General features: G+C 45.1%; 2 protein-coding genes across 2 annotated transcripts; both read right to left on the reverse strand.

The window, feature by feature from the left end:
• Positions 1–358: 358 nt before the first annotated feature.
• ncstn (nicastrin) lies at positions 359–6951 on the reverse strand. The gene is made up of 17 exons (XM_018758049.1): positions 6858–6951; positions 6221–6322; positions 5902–6025; positions 5695–5813; positions 5218–5363; positions 4973–5123; positions 4723–4835; positions 4198–4350; positions 3918–4022; positions 3744–3821; positions 3383–3552; positions 3152–3254; positions 2864–2962; positions 2682–2769; positions 2195–2361; positions 1900–2112; positions 359–1165 (listed from the first exon to the last, which is right to left on the reverse strand). Exons 1-17 carry the CDS (start codon positions 6913–6915, stop codon positions 1043–1045), a joined length of 2112 nt encoding a protein of 703 aa, XP_018613565.1. The 5' UTR covers positions 6916–6951; the 3' UTR covers positions 359–1042.
• Positions 6952–7605: 654 nt separating this feature from the next.
• On the reverse strand, positions 7606–22667 carry copa (COPI coat complex subunit alpha). The gene is made up of 29 exons (XM_018758032.2): positions 22433–22667; positions 21681–21794; positions 21365–21438; positions 20169–20249; positions 19749–19825; positions 19488–19597; positions 17143–17252; positions 16870–16969; positions 15942–16160; positions 15469–15619; positions 14954–15020; positions 14529–14604; positions 13995–14077; positions 13647–13872; positions 13224–13362; positions 12931–13093; positions 12678–12824; positions 12290–12479; positions 12046–12141; positions 11708–11796; positions 11482–11605; positions 11228–11317; positions 10855–10958; positions 10505–10651; positions 10055–10378; positions 9857–9967; positions 8548–8709; positions 8160–8354; positions 7606–8002 (listed from the first exon to the last, which is right to left on the reverse strand). Exons 1-29 carry the CDS (start codon positions 22470–22472, stop codon positions 7943–7945), a joined length of 3669 nt encoding a protein of 1222 aa, XP_018613548.1. The 5' UTR covers positions 22473–22667; the 3' UTR covers positions 7606–7942.
• Between the last annotated feature and the right edge of the window lie 116 nt (positions 22668–22783).

Raw genomic sequence — 22783 nt, forward strand, 5'->3', positions numbered from 1 at the left:
TGATATCTTGTTGGTTGAAATATTTCTGCTCCAAGCGAAACACTGCAAAGTGGGGCAGTTTATTATGTAGTGGATAGAGGTGCCAATTCAGAGGTCACAGCATCAGCTAAAAGAATAAATATAAACTGGGGCAGCTGGTAGGGTAGCCTTTGGACCTGAAGGTCACAGGTTCAAATACCACCTCTAGCTGTAGTACCCTTGAGCTAGGTACTTAAGCCTAAATGCACCAATGAAATTACCCAGCAGTATAAATAACTGTAGGTAGCTTAACAACTGCAAGCTGCTTCAGAGAATTGTCAGCTAAATTAAAAAATGTAAATATAAAGGAAAAAAAAGTCTCAACAGTTGGAAATGAATCCTGTTTATTAAATTACAAAGGTTGCTGCCACACCCCTCCTTTATCAGAATGATACTGAGGTACAACTTTTTTCAGAAATTGTACAAGTATTTGAATCTTTCACAAAAGAAATCAGAACTGTCATTTACTTTTCCAGTCTGCCTCGTAAAGTTACTCTGTTCTTGAGAAACAATATTCTGAATACTTTTTAAAATGTGTGAGGAGACCATGGGATGCAGGGCAAGTTATTTGTTCTAAAAAGCATTTAAGGGTACCAACTGTTAATGCTTCTGTCAGGAAAAAAGGAAATAAAAATCAGAAGAGTAGCACAGACAAAAAAAAAAAATCTATTGCACTGATACATACATTCATACATACATACATACATAAACACATTTTTGCCAACAAGTGAATTTCAACACCCTGATGAAATCAAGCTTAGTGCTTAAAATGCAAGTAAACAACACAGGATTTTTTCCTAACAAAAAAAGAACATCTGTAAGCCAAGGACCATCAGGTCCAAAAAACTGATGTGTAAAAGTTTGGTAGTAGTCTTTACTCATATTAGCCATATCAACATCAGTCCAGTTCAACCCACAAATTCCATGCCTCAATCCACATTTTCATACATGTATCCCCAACCCCAACCCTCCCCATCCACCCATTTCTCTGGTGTGAAGTTGGTCACTGTGTCAGTCTATGGTCTCAATAGGCTGTACTGGTGGTCTCTCTGGAGCTGGAGAATAGCAGGTCTGCCTTGGAATTGATGAAGTAAGTCACCACCAGAGACACGAGCAAAACAGCTACTCCAACCCCAAGGGTCAGCATCTAGAGGGGGCATGAAGAAAGAGTCAGAGGAGAGGGGAATTCTAGAGAAACCAAAATGGGGGAGAAATCGCAGTTTAGTTTCCCATTACCAGCAGATACATATATATTTCACTCAAGTTAGTGAACTAAATTCAAACTGGCAGTGAATGAACCAAACTTACCAAAACCCAAGGCAACTGAACCTTTAAAAATCAAATTTACATCAGACTGTACATCTTCTTGGATTTAAGACATTCAGGTGATAAATAATTATGCCCATGATCTGTAACTGCAGAGTAGCATGATGGCACAGTGGGTAGGACTGCTGTGACAGCACCTGGGCTTTCTGTGCTTGGGTTTCGATCCGCTCAGGTCTGTATGGAATTTGCATGTTCTTCCTGGGTTTGTATGGGTTTCCTCCAGGTGCTCTGGTTTCCTCCCACAGTGCAAAGATGTGTTTCAGGGGAACTGGTGACCTCCTGTCTGCAGTGAATGAATGTGTGCATGGCCACCCTGCGACGGACTGGCCTCCCTTCCACAGTGTACCTTTTCAAGCCTTGCACCATATGCTTCTAGGACAGGCTTCAAAGCACTGCAACTGACTTGGACAAATGTTTAACGAGACTGAATTCTTGATCGACTGATTGATTGAGTGATCTGTAACTCTACTATAAACCTGCATACATTTGCCATCTATATAAGCTGAACTTATCAGACCAGACAGGAGCCTCAGAACACAGTTGCCTCGCTGTTACCTCCAGGTCCCGACTGGCGACCAAGAAGATCCGTGCCTGGATTTGTTTCCAGCGTGACTCTGTCCATGTAGAGTAATCCCGGGAGCTGTACTGATGCAGCTCAAAGGCAGGTGAGTGGGCCTTGACCAAGCGCACAGGTGCACGCACACAGTACCCCTCACCCTGCGTACTGTTGGGGGGCACCGGCCCCTGGACCCAGAAGTAGCTGTACAGCTGAAAGGGGGACAGAGGGAGGAAATGAGACTCAAAGTTCACACCCGTCCACACTAAGAGCCAAATAAAGACATGCACTCACATCTTTGCTTTCTCCTTCCAGGTCCTCAGGGTTCTTGCACTGAGTCTGGGTCAAGTTCCTGAGTGTCCCTGTAAAGTTGGCAAGTACGTACTGAACTAGCCAGGTGGGCATTTTAACAGGGTCTCCTGAGGTGGGCACGCCAACATAATACTGAGGAGGCTGGGGTCCTGAGGCAGGAAAAAGGATGGCAGACACTTGTTAATGATAAAGACAGGAGATGTTGTAGCTCATATTTCCCTCTATTTGTACAACATGTCTTATCCCACTAGGCAAGGTCATTCTGTCAAACTGAAGGAGTGTGTTTAAACAGCAGGTGGCACAACAGTTAAGTACAATAGCAGGAAGATGATCAATTAGTCTCAAAAGGGATCCTGTGTGAAGTGGTAAATGCCTTTAGAGGACCTCATCATCTACCCATCCATATGCATGTGCACTCTAGTAGCAATAAGTTAACATGTGCAGAGACCCTTTTTGCTCTCACACCCACCCAAGTTCTTCACAATGTCTGGACTGACCAAGGACCGGAACCAGCTGTTGTTGGACTGAACAAGGAAACCGTAGAGCATCTGGGTTACCTGAGAGGAGGCAGAGGGGCAACAAACCATCAGTCAAAAGTGAGCTAAGGAAGCCTGGAGCATTCTTCGAGCATGTGGCTGTTGATGGACTTACAATCTTGGGGTCAGCGTTGATGCTAGACAGGTGGTCATCCAGACCTCCAGCCTGCTTGTAGAGTGACCGAGCCACTAGCGTAGCCACTTCTGCCAAAGTCTGATATAGGGAAAGAGGTTGTTCACTTCCAGCAGGAAGCAGCAATATGTGGAGAACACTAACAACACACTCTTCAGCTCATGTGGCTGAGCTTTTCTTAATGCTTATATTTCTACAGTGAGGGACAAGTGGAAAAGTGTGCAGTCACCTGACAATATGAGCACTGTCATAAAAGCCCCTTAAATATACCTTGGCAGTGTCTGTGACATACTCCAGCTGTTCTTCCGGACTCAGACCAGAAGGGTAGCTGACGTTCAGGTATTCTGCATCATCATAGAGACTCTCATAGTACCTGGAAAGGGGGCGGAGAGACATAAACTCAGTGAATGACAGCAGCATTTTCTCTCAAGTATAATAGTGGAAAGTCTGCTTGTTGTGCTGTTGATTGTGTGTTGGCCACAGTCCCAAGCCCCCTCCCACCTGTTACTGAAAGCAGACATGTGGTCAGTGAGCACAACCCCTGGGATTGGCCGTGCCCGAAGAAAGCGCTGGAAAGAGGAGGGTGGCAGTGGCTGAGAGACGTCTGGCTCAGCCACTGACAAACTGAGATTTAAGGCAGTTGACTTCATGTTGCTGATGAGCTTCTCAACCTAAAATGTGGCAAAGAAAGGAAAAAGGAAAATAACAGGAAGTCAAATATTCGCAGAGTTGATGGAGTGAGTGACTCAGAAGAAGGTGTGGGAAAGAGAGGTAGATGAAGAAAGAGGTAAACAGAAACTTGTTCCAGCATCTGAGACTTCACCATCATATTCCAGTCATCCTTGACAGTTCTTTCTCTTACCTCACTTCTCACACTGCTGTTCCTCCTGGACACAGGATCAGAGTGGAGCCAGAGTTGACCATTTCTGTGCAGCGCCACCTAGTGGACAGACTAATTACAACAGTGGCCTAGAGAAGTCTTGCAGTATGCAGGTATAAGTGTGCAGTTGTGTGTGCATTTTCTGTGTGCGTTTACCTGTCCAATCTCCACTAGGGAGTGAATGTTGTCCAAGTCAATGACAAACTTCCCATTCTCCATGTCATAGACCATGCGAGAGCTGCCAATGTAGTCAAAGGTCTCCTGACCGTAGAGAAGGGAGAGGTCAGTACACTACAGTCGTATGCAGGGGACTCTTTAAGAAGCCGGAAGCAGTGTTTACAGTATGCACATGCTCATGTGAGCTCCTGAAGAAGATGAGGATGTTTCCAAATCCATACACCTGTAACACACTTTGGGACACACCCAGACTACTGACCCCCTGGAAGAAGGTGAAAAGTATGTTTTGAGAAGGTGGATGGTCCTCCACAACAGCACGAAGAGCCTGGGCAGCAGCCAGCAGGGTCACAAACCCCCCGACAGCACTCTCACCTCCAGGAGCCTCATTCCAGAAAAAAGACCTGCTGTCCAGCTGAGAGACAAAATCAGAGGAAACCAGTGTCACCAAGGCCTGAAAACTAAGGGTATCGCACTCATGATTCTCTGTGGAAATGGTCATTAAACAGGATTATTCACTGCCAATGCACATTTTATGAATATTGGATAAAAAAAATAACAAAATATTAAAAATGTGCATGGTGGAGTCAAAATACTCAGTCTTAATTTTTTGTCTTTCAGAGCGTAAGTGGGCTGTATGTGTCAGAGTACTGCATTTCTGTCCATGTCCATGTGACAGATTTGTACTCATATGTGTGTTGTGTGTCTGTGTCACAGAAAGACAGAGAGAGAGGGTGGGACAGATGAGAGGTGTCTGTTGTTTTGGGGCTCACTTGTCACAACTCACCCGAGTGGCTGCGATGACCACACTCTCGCCATCAAGGTGACCCTTTCCTGAGTTATTCAGGGGCTTCAATGAACTCCACACATTGTAGTCAGCCAGGGCGTCACATACAAATTCTAAAGCAACAAATACGTAGCATTTCTTCAACTTACCATCTCTATGGACAGAAATATGCACAAAGTGCATACAGCAAAAACACTGTTTAGCTAGAGCAATCTTGTTGACATGCTGCTGTAGATTTAGAGCACTTTACCTGGACTGATGCTAAACCTGGACTGGATGTCATTCCGTCGCATGCAGGTGGCAGTGTCTTTGACTGCATACATGTGGGAGGCCAGCTGCATGGCACACAGTGGGTACGCTGGGTCACTGCCATTCACCCCCCGGTTGTGGTCAAGGAAACACTGCAGTTGTAGGAGAAGAACAGATGTGCCATTTTGCACTGCTGGTGTGGCACTCTACCCGAGAGTATCCTCTGCCATGTACCTGACCCCTTACCTTGCGAATGACATCTGCCTCCTCCCCTTCGTGCAGGGAGAAAATAGGGAACCTGAAGTCCTCATAAGACAAGCTGTTCCCCAAAGGGTTCCACACCGTGACATTACAACCTGCCAGCTCAGGACCATAGCTGTCTGAGTAAACCCCTGGAAGAAGAGGTGTACATTTCTATATACAGTATGTCTCTAAAAATACCTTTAGTTCTTAACCATTTACTACATAAAGGCACCTACAAAGCTACAAGAAGGTCAAAAGTTTAGCTAAGTTCATTTGATTTTATCAAAAGCTTTAAAATCCCATTCACAAATATCACAGGAATGCACTGTGGTTTCTGTCTGAGCAACAGATTTTAAAATTGAAATGTTCTGAGCAGATCTACACAATAAAAAAACAACACTGAGAGCTTCAAACAGCAACAAGTGAACGTGAGTATAAAGTACCACGTGCTGCTCATGACCACAGCTCTGCACAACCTACCGGAGTTCTGGTTCGGACAGGAGTGATGCGGAGAGAAGCCCTGTGCGGGGCCAGCCTTTGAAATCACCACAGCAACGCCTGCCACCCTTGCAGAACCCTTGAGCTTCATCATGGTGCTCCTGAGGTAGAGATGACACAGTTCCCATGAGAACAGCACTACTAAACTACTGTCACAACTGAGGTGAACTCCACGTATACAGGCTGTACCTGTTGAAATGTTCGGCAACCATCAGAACAACGTAAGGTGGATTGGGTCCTGAGCTGAGAACCCAGTCGAGGTCTGTCTCCGTCTCCAAGACATGAAGAACACCAGTGTCACCTGAAACAGAAGCTGAGAGAGAGACAGGGACAATGAGAGTTTAAACTGCTCACGTGTCCAGCAATTACTGTAACTTGTGAAAACTGCAGCAGCAAAGAGTCTGCAGAACAATGTGCACTGGGGGTGGATGTCACTGTGAAATAAGTAAGTTTATCACCTGATACGACTGACTGTCATGCAATGAAAGGATGGGGAACCGTCACTCACACTGGCAGCCGATCTGGTGTGTGGCATTGAGCAACCGGACGCAGGGAAAAGTTTTATTCAGCTGCACGTAAATCTTCTGCTGCACGGAGCTGCAGCCAACACCTGGAAGAGGACAAATGTGGAGACAGGTGAGTAAGAGAGACGGTTGTCCGCTCTTCAGCTGTCAGATGAAGGGTATGGCAGGAGGAGATGGGATTCGAACCTGTGTCCTTCAAGTGTAAGGGAGCAGCTCTAACCACTGAGCTACCTGCTGCTCCCATCACTGATCACAACCCAAAAAACAGACACTGAAAGCTAGCAGGGCTTCAGAGACATATTCCAGACACTGACGCCTGACGGCGCACAGCCTCCGTGAGAACAACAGACTCTGAGACTCGTTCATCTTTTCTCATCACCTCTCTCTGGTGTCACTGCATCATTTACTGCCCTGTCATGTTATGTTATCGTCAGTATCTTTGTGGCCATGGCATGGGAGAGCTCTGGAAGCCCAGATCCCTACATTCAGTGTTCTGAACTAACATCGACACAAACACAACTGAAGAACTACACTGCCTGACACAGTAACTTTTGAATAGTATGATATGCAGTGGAATCGGGTGTCATGTAAGAATTCCACCATCGAGTCAAAATACCGTACCTTTATACGCCACAAAGAGGGTTAAAGGAATAATCAATCTCAAAGCTTTTAGATCCATCTTCCTGGTTCGAGACGGAACAAAACAGGACCGGAAGATCTTATTCCTAAATAACGCTTCCGTTTCTTGCGGAAGTTGTGGAGGATTTCGACCTCATCAACATGGCGAACGGACGAGGCTTGGCGCCATTTATTCTGTTCCCAACCTCCGATTTCTTTCATAAACCAAAACATTGTATCGCTTCCCACTATGCGTTCTGGACTCTGTTTTTACTGCTGCGAAGTGTTACGAGTATTAGTACAGTGTTGTTCATAGATCAGTACAACTCCATAATGTTTAATGATAGAAGCTGGAGTTTCTGTTTTCGGCAGCTTCAGCCACGTATTTGGCCTCATTCATCATTAGACGTTCAAAAGACAATGTGTCAAATGCAGTGATTTCGGAATTTTTGCAACTCGGTTTTTAGGGGCAGAGACTCATCAAGGGTCAAATGCTAAAATACTTCAAAACTTACTGTTTATGTATTAACCAAATTGAAATTTTAATTTCTAAGTGAGCACAACAACTTGACTTTTATTAAATCAAATGCTGTATAACGGGGGCAGGAAACGTGCCCACCTGGAAATGTTAGCTAAAGATTAAGGGATTTGGAAAGATCTGATGACAAGGTCAACGTTGCACCTTTGTCGAGCATCAGTTCAATGTGAGACTGTATGAAATTTTTACTAAGGGTTTATAAAACTACACAGACATGATGAAGTTGAGCTTTTATTAGAGATTTGAGCTCTTATGTGTGTTTCTAATGCAACAAATTTAGTACTACACCTTAACATTTTGCACATAGAGAAATATGCAAAAAAAAAAAAAGTTATTTTGTCCAACAGTCCACAGCTAAGCATACACCAATATGTAGCCAAATACAAGATGCAAGGCATTCTGAGTAAGTTAAAGTATAATTACATGTGAAATCCTTGACAACACGAAAAGGCAAAAGCTGGGACAGAATATTTATTAGAGAAGAAAACATCTAGTCTCCATTTCTTAAATGGTTCTCTGTTCTTTCTTGTCCTTGTGATCTTCGTGCTCCTTAGCGGAACTGCAGGGGGCTGACACGCAGACCAATCACATCCTTTCCAATCTCTGTCACCTGCAACAAGGATTTACAGTACACAGTCAGTAAACAACTATGGTCAACCTCAGGTGTACAGATTAACTGGTATAAGCTAACTATTGTGGTCCACCACACTCCTGGTGAGAGACCTCCCGGAAAAGCTGGATGGCAGGGAAAACAACCACATACTGACCTGTGTGACCCGACAAATTTGCCCTTTATAGGTGGGACAGTAGCATGCTCCAGAAAGGGGGCACTTTTCAACAGGGCGACCCCGATACAGAGGGGTGAAGGAGGCAGCGCACAGGTCAAACGGGTTGTGCGGATCGTAGTTCAGCTGGTGGGTGTCTGTCAGCGTCTTTTCACATGCTGCCAGAATCTTCCTTGTCTAAAAAGGGATGAAAATGTGAGAGGAAATAAATCTGTTTATAAATATCCAGAGACCTCATGCAAATAAGGGACCAAGGAGTTCTGGTGGGGGGGTAAACTAGCACATCTGTTCTTTCTCTCACACACACACACACACACACACACACACACACACACACACACACACACACACACACACACACACACAGTACCTGCTGTGCAACCTCTGGCTTGGGCCCCAACTCCAACAGCCTGCGGGCAAAGCCAGCCGCAGTCTTGAAATTGCGCAGTTTGAAGAAGAGGTTGAGTGCTGTGCGCAGGACCAGAACCATGTGCACTGGCTGAAGATTGCAATGGGTGAAGTATGCCGCCATCTGTACAGAGACAAACATGCAACACATGTGGGCAGTGTCCAAATTACACAGCTGAGCTTACCCCAGGACAGTGATGAAGGCAGTCAGATCTTAATTCCATGTGAATCACGTGAAAATTGTTTTTTTTCTGAACGTGTCAAGTTCTGTGGTGCACATCCACTGTACACGCACGTCCCCTCACTAATAGGGCTCATTCGTTCTGTGAAATCCCATTGTGAACGGACTGAATTGACATTTCTTGGGAGGGGGGGGATCCTGGATAAAAAATTTCACCTAAAATTTACGAAAGCAAAGCAAAAAGTAATTTTATGCATGAAAATGTCAGTGTCTGCATATATGAAAACATCTGTAAAGTATTATTTTGTTCATTCATTATCAATATCCACTAATCCAGTATGGGGTCCTGCTGGTCAAGTCTGCTTTGCAGGCACAGGATATATTACGGTTCACTGAACAGACGTACTTTGAAAACAGGTTAAAATCCCACCTCCTGCTATAGTACCCTTGATCAAGGTACTTACCCTGAAGTAACACAGCAGAAACTACCTAAGCTATATAAACAGGTAAAACAATGTAAGGAGCTTCGTACTACGTCTCTTTTGAAAAAAGCACCAGCTAAATGAAATAACGATTACGCTGAAAAAAATCGGTATTTGTGAGCGGTTGAGATTATCCACACGGTGCATGCTGTCTTGTGCCCAGAATAAGTACATTCCTCTATAGTGTTAAATGAGTTCACTGAATCTCGTAACTTTCTTAAATGTTCGAATGTTTATTTCACGCTTACTTTGCTACTGATCTTTTGACTGACTGCGTTGAACCACACCAGGGAGGAGAGCTGTGCTGTCTAGAATCACCTGTGTGGGGTTAACTCCTTTCTACTGCCCGTTGCATCTCGGTTAGGATCACACAAAGCACATTTATGAAAGTAGAATGAGTGGGCCACAGGTAAAAATGCCATTGTACTGAATTTATTAGCCCGTATGTAAAAGGGTATATAATTCCACAAGCCATTAGTAATTTTTCAAGGAAATGGAGGTGAGTGGAGACTGAACACATTTCTGCCATTGAGCTGAATGCACACGAGGGTACGGTGCAGCTTAAAGGTCATACACTCCCACAAACATGGTGAGCTATCGCACAGTACCTCACAAAGCCGCTTCTGCTGTTCCAGTGTGTCTTTGGGCAGTTTCTTCCTTTCTATCTCCATAGTGAGGCCCAGTATGTACTCCTTACAGATTGTGATGAGCTGCTGTGCCTGAAAAGAGACCACATGTAACTGCTCAAGTCCAGGAAGTAGTGATGTCTGAAACACACAGACCAAGAGAGTTCGCAGCATACTCACCTCAGCTATCTCCTGCTTGTTGTCCACCACCAGCAGAGGCACGGAGAGCAGGATGGCACGGAAGCGCTCAACAGCCTCCTCAAAACGCCCCGCGGTGGTCAACTGATAGCACTGCTGCAGACGGGCGATGAGGTCAGAAAGACGGAGCCCCACAGCGGGAAGGCCCTGCTTGGCACCTGCATCCTTCCAGTTCCTCTGGGGGAACCCGTGAAGGCAGGGCAGGGAAGGCAGCCCAGAGTAGCATGTGCGTCCACGAGAGAACGTCTGCAGGAACAAAGGCTTGTAGGGGCTGAAGTGAACCACCCCGACCTGGTCATGGAGGAGCTGGTGGGGAGAGGTGCAGAGGTCACCACAGGACACGCACTCCAAACGCTTTGAAACGAAAACCAGAGACGAGAAAGATGTTGAGGAATCACTCTCCCTGTGTGCAAGCGGGATTCTGAACCTCACCCTCATGGCTGTCTCAAAGGACCCAGCCAAGATGTGGTCCACAGGAAGCTGAGAATTGTTGCACCACATCTGAGTGGGACTCATCCCCTTAGTTGGGGGCACAAAGAATCCCTCTTCAGCCCCTCCTCCAGCCCCAGCTGGCAGCTCCTATCATTCACAAAGAGCAGAAAATACCTTTTAGCAACCCTGCCAATACAAGCTGCAGAGAAGCACATACATTCAAGTGCGAGTTGTTGAGTGTGTGTCACACTGAATGCGACTACAAGCCTGATCAGATTAGCATACAAGTACTGCTCGTGAAAATAATAAGAATGACTGCTTATGATGTGCAGATAAAGAAATGTAATCACCAGCTCTGGAGGCAAGTCAAGATCTTCCTCAACCTCCCAGCCACCTCCATCCTCCTTCCCTAGCCCTGTGTCTTCGACTCCTTCCTGAGCATCCATGAAGCCGTCTGAAAGATGACAAAGAACACAGGAGATGAGGCACCACACATAATGGGCAGGAAGAGCAAAAGGCAAACACCGGTGTGTATGCACACAAACACCAATTCCTTCAAGATACCTTTCTCCAAAGTAACTTACAATGATTACTGACACCTTTATTCAAGGTGACTTACAGTGTTAAACATGGTCAAGTACACTTCCTACTGCTCTGCAGTAACACCACATACACAGACTGACAGAGTTCAACAATATCCAAGAAAAGAAGAGGAAGACTTACCTTCGTCCAGCTGCAGCTCTGCATCTTCTCCCCAGCCTTCTCCTCCTGGAGCTTCCATATCCAGATCTGCTGCCATCTGGCCTGCCTTCCCTGGATGGGACATAGAGGATACCCAGAGAACATTATACATCAAAAAACACAAACAGACACTCACTCACACAGATCAGGCCAGCTAAACAATCACACAGTCTGAAACTGTAATCCTAAATTACAAGAACAAGACTCTGATTGACCCCAGGTGGAAGGAGACTTACCCTTGGCTGAGATCGCACCCTCAAAGAAGCCCTTGGAGACAGTGAGGAGGGGCCAGTTTGTGTCCAGGGGGTTTATGGGAGGGGGTGGCTGAAGCAGTTGGGCATCAGGGTCAATTTCCGGCACCTGATTGGAGAAAAGGCTTCATCACATGCTACCTGCCGAATAGCTCAATGGCAGACAAAACGGAGATTTGGAGTGCGAGACCTGCTCTTGACGTGTACTCACAGTCTCCTTCTCGGGGTCAAAGGTCTCCTTAAGGGCCTCGGCCTCTTCATCCATTCCGTGAGTGGCAGCAGTCAGGTATGCCAGCGACTCTGCACAGGTGGCACACAGTCAGCAACAACACAGTGTGCCCAATGCCAACAACAGGGGGAGATCAGACCCTTGTACAAAAAAAAGCTCTGACAGTAGCTTGGGAGGTGGAGCCAAACAACTGATGAATACATACAGTGTAACAGAAAGCTGAGAAGGCAGAACCAGATAAAGGAGAGTTATGAGGAAGAAAGACTTATCCAAAATGTACTGGAGGTTGAGGAGAGTGACACCGAGACGAAGACACTCACTTTGACCACAGTTCTTCAGGATGCGCACCCTCTCGCTGACGTCACCGAGGTACAAAGCTCCCTGGTAATGTCCACTCATGTCTTTCCGGATTTCCGCTGCACAACACAAAAAGGTGGTTCATTTTCACACCTCTGTATAGCTCAAGTGATTCAGCAACAAGGCTCCAGAGAGACAGCTACAGAGTCCAGGCAATATTAACAGAAATGAACAACTCAGCATGTGCTTCTCCCCTTCTACACTCACCAATCTTCATCATTTTGCGGAGTTTGGCCAGGTTGCCAGTGATGAGGTAGAGGAATGTGAGCTTGTCAAAGTTCTTGGTCCTTTGGTAGCACATCTCCACTACCTGGTGGTGTCCCTGGAGCAAAGCGGCTTCGCCCAGCCTCTCCCAGCAGCTGCGCTCATCTAGCGCCTTGGCGGCCTCAAGAGCCACCTGTGGGAGGACAAAGTGATATGCACACAAAGTGTGGCATGCTTCACTTGACTGCTGGGAAGCATCACATCCAGACTCACTTCAATGGAGTAGAAGAAACATTGCCACTCTTTCCACTACCACAACACTCTCTAAAACAAATGTTGGGTTTATGAAACATTGACATTTATTCATTTAGCAGACACTTCAGACGGACACCTCAATGTTGCCGCACTCCAGCGCCAGGCTGAAACGGGTCTTCTCATCTTTGACGAAGTGCAGTGCCACTTCTGGGTAGCCTTTCTTCTGCAGGTAGGCAATGATGGACTGGCCAACTAGCTTGGCGTTGCGCACCATGTGCAGCACCTGGAGGAATGCAAGAGACACAGGTCAGAGGGACATCTCCACCTGAGGGACATTAGTAATGGAAACATGCTAAGCACAGACTAGGGAGCCACTTTGACTCATTTACCTCCTCGTACTTGCGGTTCACCAGGGCCAGTTTGAAGCGGTACTCAGTGGGGTCAATGGTCAGCACACGTGGGCGACACTCCCGATCCAGACAGTAAACACTGTTCCCTCGAACCCGTGTCACGTAGATGGGCAGGTCCAGGGTGCGAATGATTCCATGATCACTACACACAGACGGTAAACACAGCACAGCAGGCTTGTGAAGCAGTGGTCAGAGCGAACACAATTACATACACACTTGGAATGTAGAAATTCTGTCCTGCGCTTTGATACCCCATATATAATGTGCATTACCCAGAGGTCAGGGCGTATTTGATATGGTTTGAGGTGGTGTAGATAAAAACGCCACTCTCATCCCACGCTCCACTCTTCACACGAATGTTTTCATGGATGTTGCACAGACTCTCCAACTTCCTGTTGCAGATCATGATGGCTGAAAGGGAGAAACAATGTATTATAATTCATGTAAAATATGCTGTCTTTGGGAGTACTGAAACACTGCAACGTAAAAGGTCTAAAAACAAAGGGCACAACAACTGTCAGGTCTATTTACACTTACTTCAATGAATTACACTGACATTTTATTAGTCTTTTAAAGACCTGATCAGTTCAGGCCAGTTCCTTGACCACTGTGACAGAGCTTTCCACAGTATTTAATGGTTGTCAACTTGTAAAAAGAGTGACCAGAGTGGGCTGCCAGTGGTCAGGAAGGCATACCGTGCTTGGCCAGCAGGGCGACGTGGCTGGTGTCAGATGACCACACCACGTACTTGACCTTGGCAATTTTGACAGTAGCGAGTGAACGCTTCTGCTGCACGTCAAAGAGTGTGACTCCATCGGCATCCCGCAGCAGCAGCGAGCCCGTCCCAGCATAGAAGATCTCTTCACAGTTGGGTACCTGAACCTTCTTCACGATCTCATTCTTCAGGTTTTTGATCAGCAACTGGTGGAGAGACCACAGCCATCATCATCAATCCACCACAATTCTCCCACTTCCAGCATTATTTGCTGGACTCGGACTCAGACCCCCCCCCCCCCCCCACACACACACACACACACACTTACAGAGTGCATACGATCTAGCACTGCAAATCGGTTCCTTGCCACCCATACTGCAGTGAGACCAGATGATCTTTTTCCTTCAGGAGCTGCGGAAATATCAATTCTGCATCATTATCACAAACCAGTAAATCACAACTGATGAGATGTACTGTAAGTACATTAAAAGAACTGACTCCAGAACAGAGACGAACAGGATAATACAGCTTCAGCAAAGAAGCAGAAGAAAAGTAGTAGTAAGGCAGGGAAAGGCAGAAAATGTGATAGTGACTGAATGAAACAAGAACTAATAGAATCAGAATAACTGACTGCAGTGGACAAAAAAGGCTAATAATGGTTGACAGCAAAATACTGAAATATGCTTTTATTTATTTACCTGAACTGTGACAGCATCAGAAACACAAACACACACACCAAGACTACATATGCGACACTGGGAGACCTACAGAGTGCCACAGGCTTCAATAGTGAAAAGTAGCTTCTGCAGGGATATAATGAGAGCAGAAAAACAATTTAGAAAACGATGGGAGAAGAGTTTACCATCAGGGTTCTGGGAGTCACTCTCCCTGGGGATGGAGTACAAGTCGTAGGTACTGTTCTCCAAGTTGGTGGCACGCTATAAAAGAAGGTAATGTTACTACACCAGCCCACAACAACACTACACTAATTCAAAGCGTAAGAATCCACGACCCACTTTGAACCTGATGTCTCAACTGCTCCATAAATTTCTGTCACTTCATCTTTCACCACCACCTTTTCATTTACCCTCAATTCTACATACTTATATAAAAGTGCACCAGCAACTGGTTCAAGAATCACATGTCTGTACCTAAAGCTATTCTGTCTGTTGCAAAGTGCACTTTGTTTTGGTGAAAAGTATCAAGTAAATGAATTAATGTTTCCTGCAGGAGAACTCAAACTTTTCACTGCTAAGGCTTTCCAAGAAGGTACGTTATGAGACTCACTGTGCAGAGCAGGACGGCATTTTCAGCTGGGTTGTAGGACATGCTAAACACTGGGAATTTAGACCCACTGTGGAGGAAGGCAAGCATACTGTTAGAGTGTGGCATACACATTCATATTCACACACCCCACAAATACCAGAGTATATCAAATATATTAAGAAGCACCTTAAATTCAGTAAAGGGTTTAAATACTGTGGAGACATACACATGTTGCTGTGCCTACAAGACACATTTGTAAACCACCAGAAAAGTGAAAACTGTTCAACACACATCAATACAAGGTTTGCACATGGAGAGATGATTATAAAAGTGCAATAATAGAAAACGGTTCTGAATGACCAGCAGAACCACAAACTGGTTTAAAAAAAAAAAAAAAAAAAAAAAAAAACCACAAATGTACCTGAACAGATTGTTTTCTTTAACAGTGGGGAGACAATCATTGTCATAATTATCTGAATTATGGACGCTTGTTTAGAAGGGCCCTCCAGAAAACACACGCACACACAAAGGGTCACCTGCGCAGCTGCATGACTGCAGTGTCCTTGCTGCTGTGGAAATCAAGCTGGCGAAGGAAGCGGTCTTTCACATAGTACAGCATGTTTCCGTACACAGCGTAGGCGGGGCGCTCGCGCTCCAGCTTGAACACCAGCATACCGCTGTCGTGGCCTGAAAATGTGCACACACCCCAGTCAAATATACCTCTGGCCTCACAAACACAGAGTACTTGGGGTAGGTTAAATGCCTTCAAGTCAGAGTCAACTCATGGTGATCACTTGTACTCTCCCTGTCTGTGAAAAGTGCACAAAGGGGCTTCTCCATTGCCTTCTTCCACACATCTCTGGAGAATGTGAGGAAACCCACACAAAAATGGGAAGAACATATGAACTCCATACAGACAGAGCTCCCATGCCACCACAATGTGTGATGTGAAAAGATTAATTTCCTCACGTTGGAGCTGTGCCAGAAAAACGCACGTATTTCTCTTTACCTGCGGCAAAGAGGTTGAGGTTAGGGTGCGCCCCCAGTACCCAGAAACGGTCATGATCACGGCGGAAGGTCTGCACCCCAGTCCGCTTGGACATGTCCCACACCCGGATGCTCTTGTCCTCTGAGTTTGAGAGGATGAGCTCCTGACGAGGGTGGAAAACGGCGCAGGACACGTTGTTGTAGTGTCCCCTGCAGGTGTCCAGCTCCCAGGCTTTGGACTCTGCAGATGGTGAAGAAGGAAGAAGAGAGGCTTGAGATCATCACTGCTTCAGACTAGGGATGTGATGGAGTTGATGAAAATCTGCATTTGTCAAATGTAGATTTAAACTTATAAATTACAGATGTGATTTTTAATGAAATTATAATGAAAGTATAATTTTTATTAATCCATATGTACATAGTATTTAAAAAGAAATTTGGTTTCAGCTTTACACACGAGTAATTTTCCTTTTCAACAATTAAAAAAAAAAACACTGGTTTATGGTAAAATTAAATATTAGTAAGAAAATAAATATTTACTTATATCAATGAGTATTTCCACTTAAAAGCCAAAACAAGCTGTATATATCTGAACTTACGCAAATCATTTTATGCTACACAAAAGACCACAATGACATACATGGAATGCAAAGTCTTAAAATATGCCAACTCCACTTCAGTGTGTAATCAATATGCAAATATACACAAATATCATTGAGTAGTGATTCGCATATCAAAGTGTATAGCAGTAGTACTGTACCATCACTAATCAGTCTCTCTGAAGTGCGCCTAGACTTGCAGACAACAACATATACACATATAAAATAAAGCTTATAATGCCTCCATCAAATTTGTATCGGCCAAAAAAAAAACACTGATAAAATTCTACAGATTTCAGATCTGCCAAAAACGTTGGAAGCTCGACAATGTTCTCTACTTCAGATGCTCACCGTTCATCCGCCATATTTTCACCTGCCGATCATCAGCTCCAGACACAATGAGAGGCATGCTGGGATGGAAGGCTGCCCAGTTGACCCCGCGATCATGACCCTTAGGAATCAGAGTTAGAAGTGTTGTACAAATGTGTGGCTTGTATCACATAACAATTACTATCTGCTTGGTGTATCATTTCTTTGGAGATGCTTTTGGAGCCAAGTGACATTCAAATTAAATCAAACTGATATTCAGCTGATATTCAATTAAACAGTGTATCTCACGCTAACCTCCAGCACATGCTTGACGACAGCGTCGGAGGCTCCAAACAAGTCAACACCAGTGATCCCACGAACTTCGGTCTCCATGGCACCAGGCGAGAGGTTCTTCTTCCTCAAGCCTGTATCCAGCCGTCATTACACGTCACGCAGAGTGGACGCAAACAAAGGTTATACACAAGAGTGGCAAAACCCACATGGAGCCAGAGGCAAGGGCAGAGTAACACACATACAGAGCAGAAAACATATATCTCTTGGACCGCTGCACACGGTTACACTGTGATCGTACAAATGCAAACTGAGTTTACTTCATGCCCCTGACCTGGGTGCAGACAGTGTAAGGTTCCATCACAACATCTAACAGGAACCTATGGCCTTAACAGTCAGTAACCAGAGAGTATTAATGTAAAACACACTCATGGCAAAAATGACTGTGACCCATGTTAGGATGCACAAAATCCAAAGAAACACAGTTTGCAGCTGTTAGGATCTGACAGGATCAGCAGTGTGCAGACAGTCTCACAGGATCGGGACATCAGTGCAGTAGGAACCAAGAGTCAGCGAGAACCCATGTGCAAGTGTGGATGTTTCTGGGGGAGTGTGGCAACAGGGTGGAACAGGGGGAATAAGAATGGTAAGGGACTTAACTAATAGATTCATGGGGAGTAAACTGAGTGGGTGAAAAGATATCCAGATCAGATTTGATGAGAGGGTGATCAGGTATTGCAGGTGAGACAAGGGGTCAGTAATGAGGTGACAAATGCCTGCAGGTGTTAAAAGATCCAAGTAAGGTTTTTCTTTACTACATTAATGCTGTTAACCTGAAGCCAAAGAAAGTCAGTAGTCTTTTACAGGAATTTACAGACCAACAAGTGTCAGTGAGGTTAACCAAGAATTAAGTGCATGGTAAACAAGTAGAGAGTACTGAACTGTTACCAAATCACATCTAATATATAGTCTGCCCATTAATAGTGTCAGTGTAACAGACCATGCTTTGCCTGTACCAAAAAAAAAAACACCTTTAGCATATTAATTATTAATGTATACCCTCACAAGAAAAGGTTAACGATAACTCCGTGGTATCAGCATGAACATACAAGCGCATTTCGAGACCGTGCACAGATGAACTCCTGAGCCAGAACTGAGAGTCAAAAGGTTATGAAAACAGAGCACAGAAGCAGTAGGACAGCAGTTGCAGCCATATGAGACAACACACAGTACATCACGTTAGGACATGCTGACCACAAAGACACTTAACTTGCTCTTATAAGGCAAGACAGGCTGTAACGGAGATAAAGAATAAGAGGCACATGCTTTCCTCCTCAGCCACATGCCCTGCTCTCTCCAGAGGTTCTACCCCCTCCAAGAGTCTCCATCACCTTCATCCTTCTGATCTCTAACTCCAGGGGTCAGCAGTCCCAGTCCCAAGGGCCACAGGGTAAGCAGGTGTTCATACTACCTCAACATTCTAGTGACTGGTGTTGGGTGGGGGGTCCACTAGAGAATGAACTGTATTATCATAATCCTCAAAATTACAAATTTTCAAAATTATTTAAATAACTTCCTTAATTCAGGTTACCTAGCGACGGAGGTCCCCATTTTAAGTAAAATTTCTTGAAGTTATGAATTACTAAATTTCTTCTTGTTGAGCATTGTTTCCCAACAGTAAGACCTGAGGAGGCCAGCTGGCCATCACACAAGCACCCCATGCTGACAGAAGCTGATGACCAACCGCCATGATGGACAAGACATAACTTGGTGAACTGTGAAATCAAGCTATCATGCAGCAACAATGCTATTATTAGTTGTAAACAGACTCAGAAGCCTTGTTTAATCTAGAATGACCAGAAGGGGTGGGCAGCCACTGGTACTTGGAGCCCCAGAGGCTTTTTTTTTTTTCTCCCTTAACTTTCAGTTTGGAGTCGCCCCCCCCCCCCCCCCCCCCTTTTCTCCGTGGCCAGAGGGCATACTTAGATTTATAAAAGCACTGATCATGTATTAAACTAGTCTATAATCAACTGTCTTCTTTGTTTCTTTGCCTTATGCCTTTGTTCAAGCTCTTTGCGTCACTGCGTGAGAAGAGCACGATATAAAAATGAATTGAATTTTAGGAAGATTGCTAATACTATGTGGCCCTTGAGACGGGGAGCTCCTCACCCCCAGTTGTCTATTTTCTTTCTCTCCATTTTCCATCTGAGAGCAGCCCCATGTAGTCTACCTTTCCCCAGGGGTGGATGAAAGGGGTTTCTGAAGACTGTCCTCCAGGGAGAACTGGTCTTTAGGGGAGAGTCTGGCCCTCTTCCCCACCTACCCCCATCCACCCCTTTGAGCCCCACCCCATTACCACACGCCCTCACCAGAGATATCCCACACGCGCACAGTCTGGTCAAGGCTGGCTGACACCACCAGGTCTTCCGAGGGGTGAAACTGAGCGCACATCACATAGTGGTTATGCCCCGTCAGCACACTGAGAGAGAGAGAGAGAGAGAGATTGGTGCAAACATTAATATCACAGAAGGACAATTCCCTCACCCTATAGTGTTTGTAGCAGCTCAGTCCATCTACTCCTGCCACAGCAAGCAGACAGATTTAAAAGCTGTGACCACACACATACTGACCAGACACAGGTTCGGGACTGCCAGTTCCAGATGCGGATGGTCTGATCATCAGAGGCGCTCAAAATCCATGGGTACTCCTGTACGGCAAGCAGGGAAAATAAAGTTGGGAGTCAGAGCACAAATTTAATAACGTCAAACTACACAAAAGCATAATTTCCATTTACTCATTTGACAGATGCCTTTATCCAAAGTGATTTACAACAATCACTAACTAGTACTTGAACTTGAAACCTTCATCCAAGGTGACTCACAATGCTGAATACAGTACAGTAAACTCTCCCAGGCAAATAATGGCACTCAGGGTACAGCATTCTGAGGTGCCAGATTATGGCACAGAAATAATGCTGCTGGAGCCGGATGTCTATTGTGAGTATCAAGGAAGCAAGACTCAGGCTGCATAATTGACAGATGGAGACTTACATGGTGGAAGAAGGTGGTCCGGATATAATCCAGGTGACCCAGCAGGGTGAAAAGGCATCGGCGCAACTTGTAGTTCCACACCTGAAGACCACCAGGACACATCAGTGGTGATTGCAGGCCTTATATACTCAAGTGAGTGTGCATGGTGGCCCATCAGTCACTGTACCCACAAAGGTTCAATGGAATTCACCACTGCTGCGCACATGTTCACCCTTGTGGCAGGTCAACCTGTTCAAGGATCATCCTTAACACTTCCAAAGTGTTAACTATTTTTGAGTTTTGGGCGCAACATCTAACAACGACCGCTCCATCTGCCATATGACGATGCTGGCTGGCCTTACTGCGGTTACTGTTTGGGTCTCTAGTAGTAACTACATTTTGTTTGCAAAACTTTTCGTCTGTGATTTCGTTTACCTTTCATTTAAAATGGCAGGCAAGCAAAACGTGAGTTTTTGTTATTCATTCATGAGTACTGTACAGTACTAACTACAGAATTTATATAACCTGTACTATATTTCATTTTATAGTTACTGTACTGTGTTTATACTATTATTTTTCTATAGCAGTATCATTTTAACATGAATGTGTGAAATTACTGGAAAAAAATATAACAAAGCCGTATTACACAATGTACTATTGATAGCACGTTGTGTCATGGGTCTGATCCCGAACTTAGTGCAGGCAGTGGCAGAAGACAAGATGAAGAGGAAGTCAGAGTCAGTTACGGACAACAGCCCGCACACCCTCTATGGGGTCATCGCCTCAATTTACTTTAGTCACCGGATCATTCAGTCACAGTGCACAAAGAGGGGTTTTTGGGGTCCCTCTTACCAACAGCCATCTGCCTCCATAGTGCCAGTGAAGTGTATTGCCAGTGATGCACCAAGAGTCATTATACTCAGTTAATAATTCTCACTTTTTAATTAAAGTATATCTCTAACTTGTAAATGTGGATTTTTGTTATTTTGTTTGTTCTCTTTCTCGGTACAACTGCAGTTGGTAATGTGTACCATTCAGCGACTGTACATGAATTTCCCTGCAGTGAAAAATAAAGTATTTTCCTTTCCAGTTCATGCAGGTTAATTGTTTATATATCCTTATGGTTCAAATAACAGAGCATAAGGGGATTTTGGACTAACAACAAAGCTGATTTTCAATGAGGTCATCAGACCACAACACATAGCAGGACAGCTCACCTTGATCTTGTAGTCGTCTCCACCAGACACAAACAAAGGCTGCTGCTTGTGGAAGTCGATCCCTCTAACTGGCCCTGCAAAATGTGACAAACACAGCAATGAAGGCGAAATTAAACACATGACTGAGACCTTTCTAACAGTATCTGGATCAGTTCTGCATCACATCCCTGCTGATTTATCAATTTTGATAGCTGGGGTCTGTTTTCCAAACAGCAGTGTTCCAAGTAGAGCAGGGAAGGGAAGGGATGCCTTGACAGCACAGGCTGCATGTGACATACACAGTGATTTGTGTTACTGCGACGAGTAATAATCTGACCATCATGCTCATCGAACTTGTCGATGAGGGTACACATGCGGTAGTCCCACAGCTGAATGACCCCGTTGTGGAGACTGGTCAGGATCCAGGGCCGCTTGGGGTGGAAACTGAGTCCTGCAACAAACAGGAGGCGATGCAGTGGTTAGAGTCATTGCTTTGCAGTGTGAAGGTCCCTCGGGTGAATCCCACTCCTGCCTGGGTATTGTCCGTGAGCTAGAAGGAACTCATCGCTCCTGAGTTGATACAGTAAAAAAATGACCCTGCTGTAGTCGTGCGCAGATCACTAATCTAGATTGCGGTGGAGAAAAGCAACAGGAAAATAAAGACAGATGTAATGCCCCGCCTTTAATGTGACTGAACTCTCTCTGCAGGTTTATCCTCAGACTGTTGTTGTTGTGCTTGTTTAGATGGCATGGTTTTGACACCCCCCTCCCCCGATTGACATTCCACCTCAGACTTCCTGAATTAAAACACAGCTAAGAACTAAAATAAAGAAAGAAATTACACATAGATAAGATCACAGAGGATGCAGTGTTTCAGTACGTTCTTTCATTCTGCCCATCTAAGCATCTTTCGACAACGATTCGAACGAAGCCGCGCCACTAGCTCCCGGCCTCTTCAAGGAAACCCGCCGATAAACCAACCAGCCCGTTTACAAAACGTTTTACTAACACCACCAGACCTTGTAAACTTCTTACTTCACCGTAATTATGTGACCCGGCCTATGTCGAATATGTCGAACTGCTCCTTACCTTTCACACGGGCCGATTTCGTCTCAAATTTGGTCAGCATCGTCTATTCCGGACGAAATTCCAACAAAGGTGAATCCTGTTTAGTTTTTTAAAACTAATAAGTAATGGCAAATACCATGCGGTACTCCTTTGGGAATCCTTCCTTTATCGTATTTCAGTCGTTCTGTTGCTCTTCTGCACAGACGTGTCCCCTTCCTTACGGCCACTTCCTCGGCCTGCAGCGCTGACACGTCACCAAGCGGATGAACAATAAAGTTCATTCAAAACGGAACGACACGGAAATAGCCACGTTGCAACTAACCCACCATTTTGACGGCATTTCAAGGAAGCCATATTGGTAAGGTAAAGCAG

Source organism: Scleropages formosus, chromosome 1 (assembly GCF_900964775.1).
Source record: "Scleropages formosus chromosome 1, fSclFor1.1, whole genome shotgun sequence".
NCBI lineage: Eukaryota > Metazoa > Chordata > Actinopteri > Osteoglossiformes > Osteoglossidae > Scleropages > Scleropages formosus.

What these genes read in the sequence shown, in the direction of transcription:
- ncstn (XM_018758049.1), bottom strand. Translation starts at nt 6,915, where the DNA reads ATGGATCTAAAAGCTTTGAGATTGATTATTCCTTTAACCCTCTTTGTG. An exon ending in ATGTCTGCTTTCAGTAACAG is followed by an intron (nt 3,255 to 3,382) that starts GTGGGAGGGGGC and finishes CCCCCTTTCCAG; the next exon opens with GTACTATGAGAGTCTCTATG. An exon ending in ATGTCACAGACACTGCCAAG is followed by an intron (nt 2,963 to 3,151) that starts GTATATTTAAGG and finishes TCCCTATATCAG; the next exon opens with ACTTTGGCAGAAGTGGCTAC.
- copa (XM_018758032.2), bottom strand. Translation starts at nt 22,472, where the DNA reads ATGCTGACCAAATTTGAGACGAAATCGGCCCGTGTGAAAG. An exon ending in GGACCACCTTCTTCCACCAT is followed by an intron (nt 19,826 to 20,168) that starts GTAAGTCTCCAT and finishes CTTGCCGTACAG; the next exon opens with GAGTACCCATGGATTTTGAG. An exon ending in TTGACCCCGAGAAGGAGACT is followed by an intron (nt 11,606 to 11,707) that starts GTGAGTACACGT and finishes TTCTCCAATCAG; the next exon opens with GTGCCGGAAATTGACCCTGA.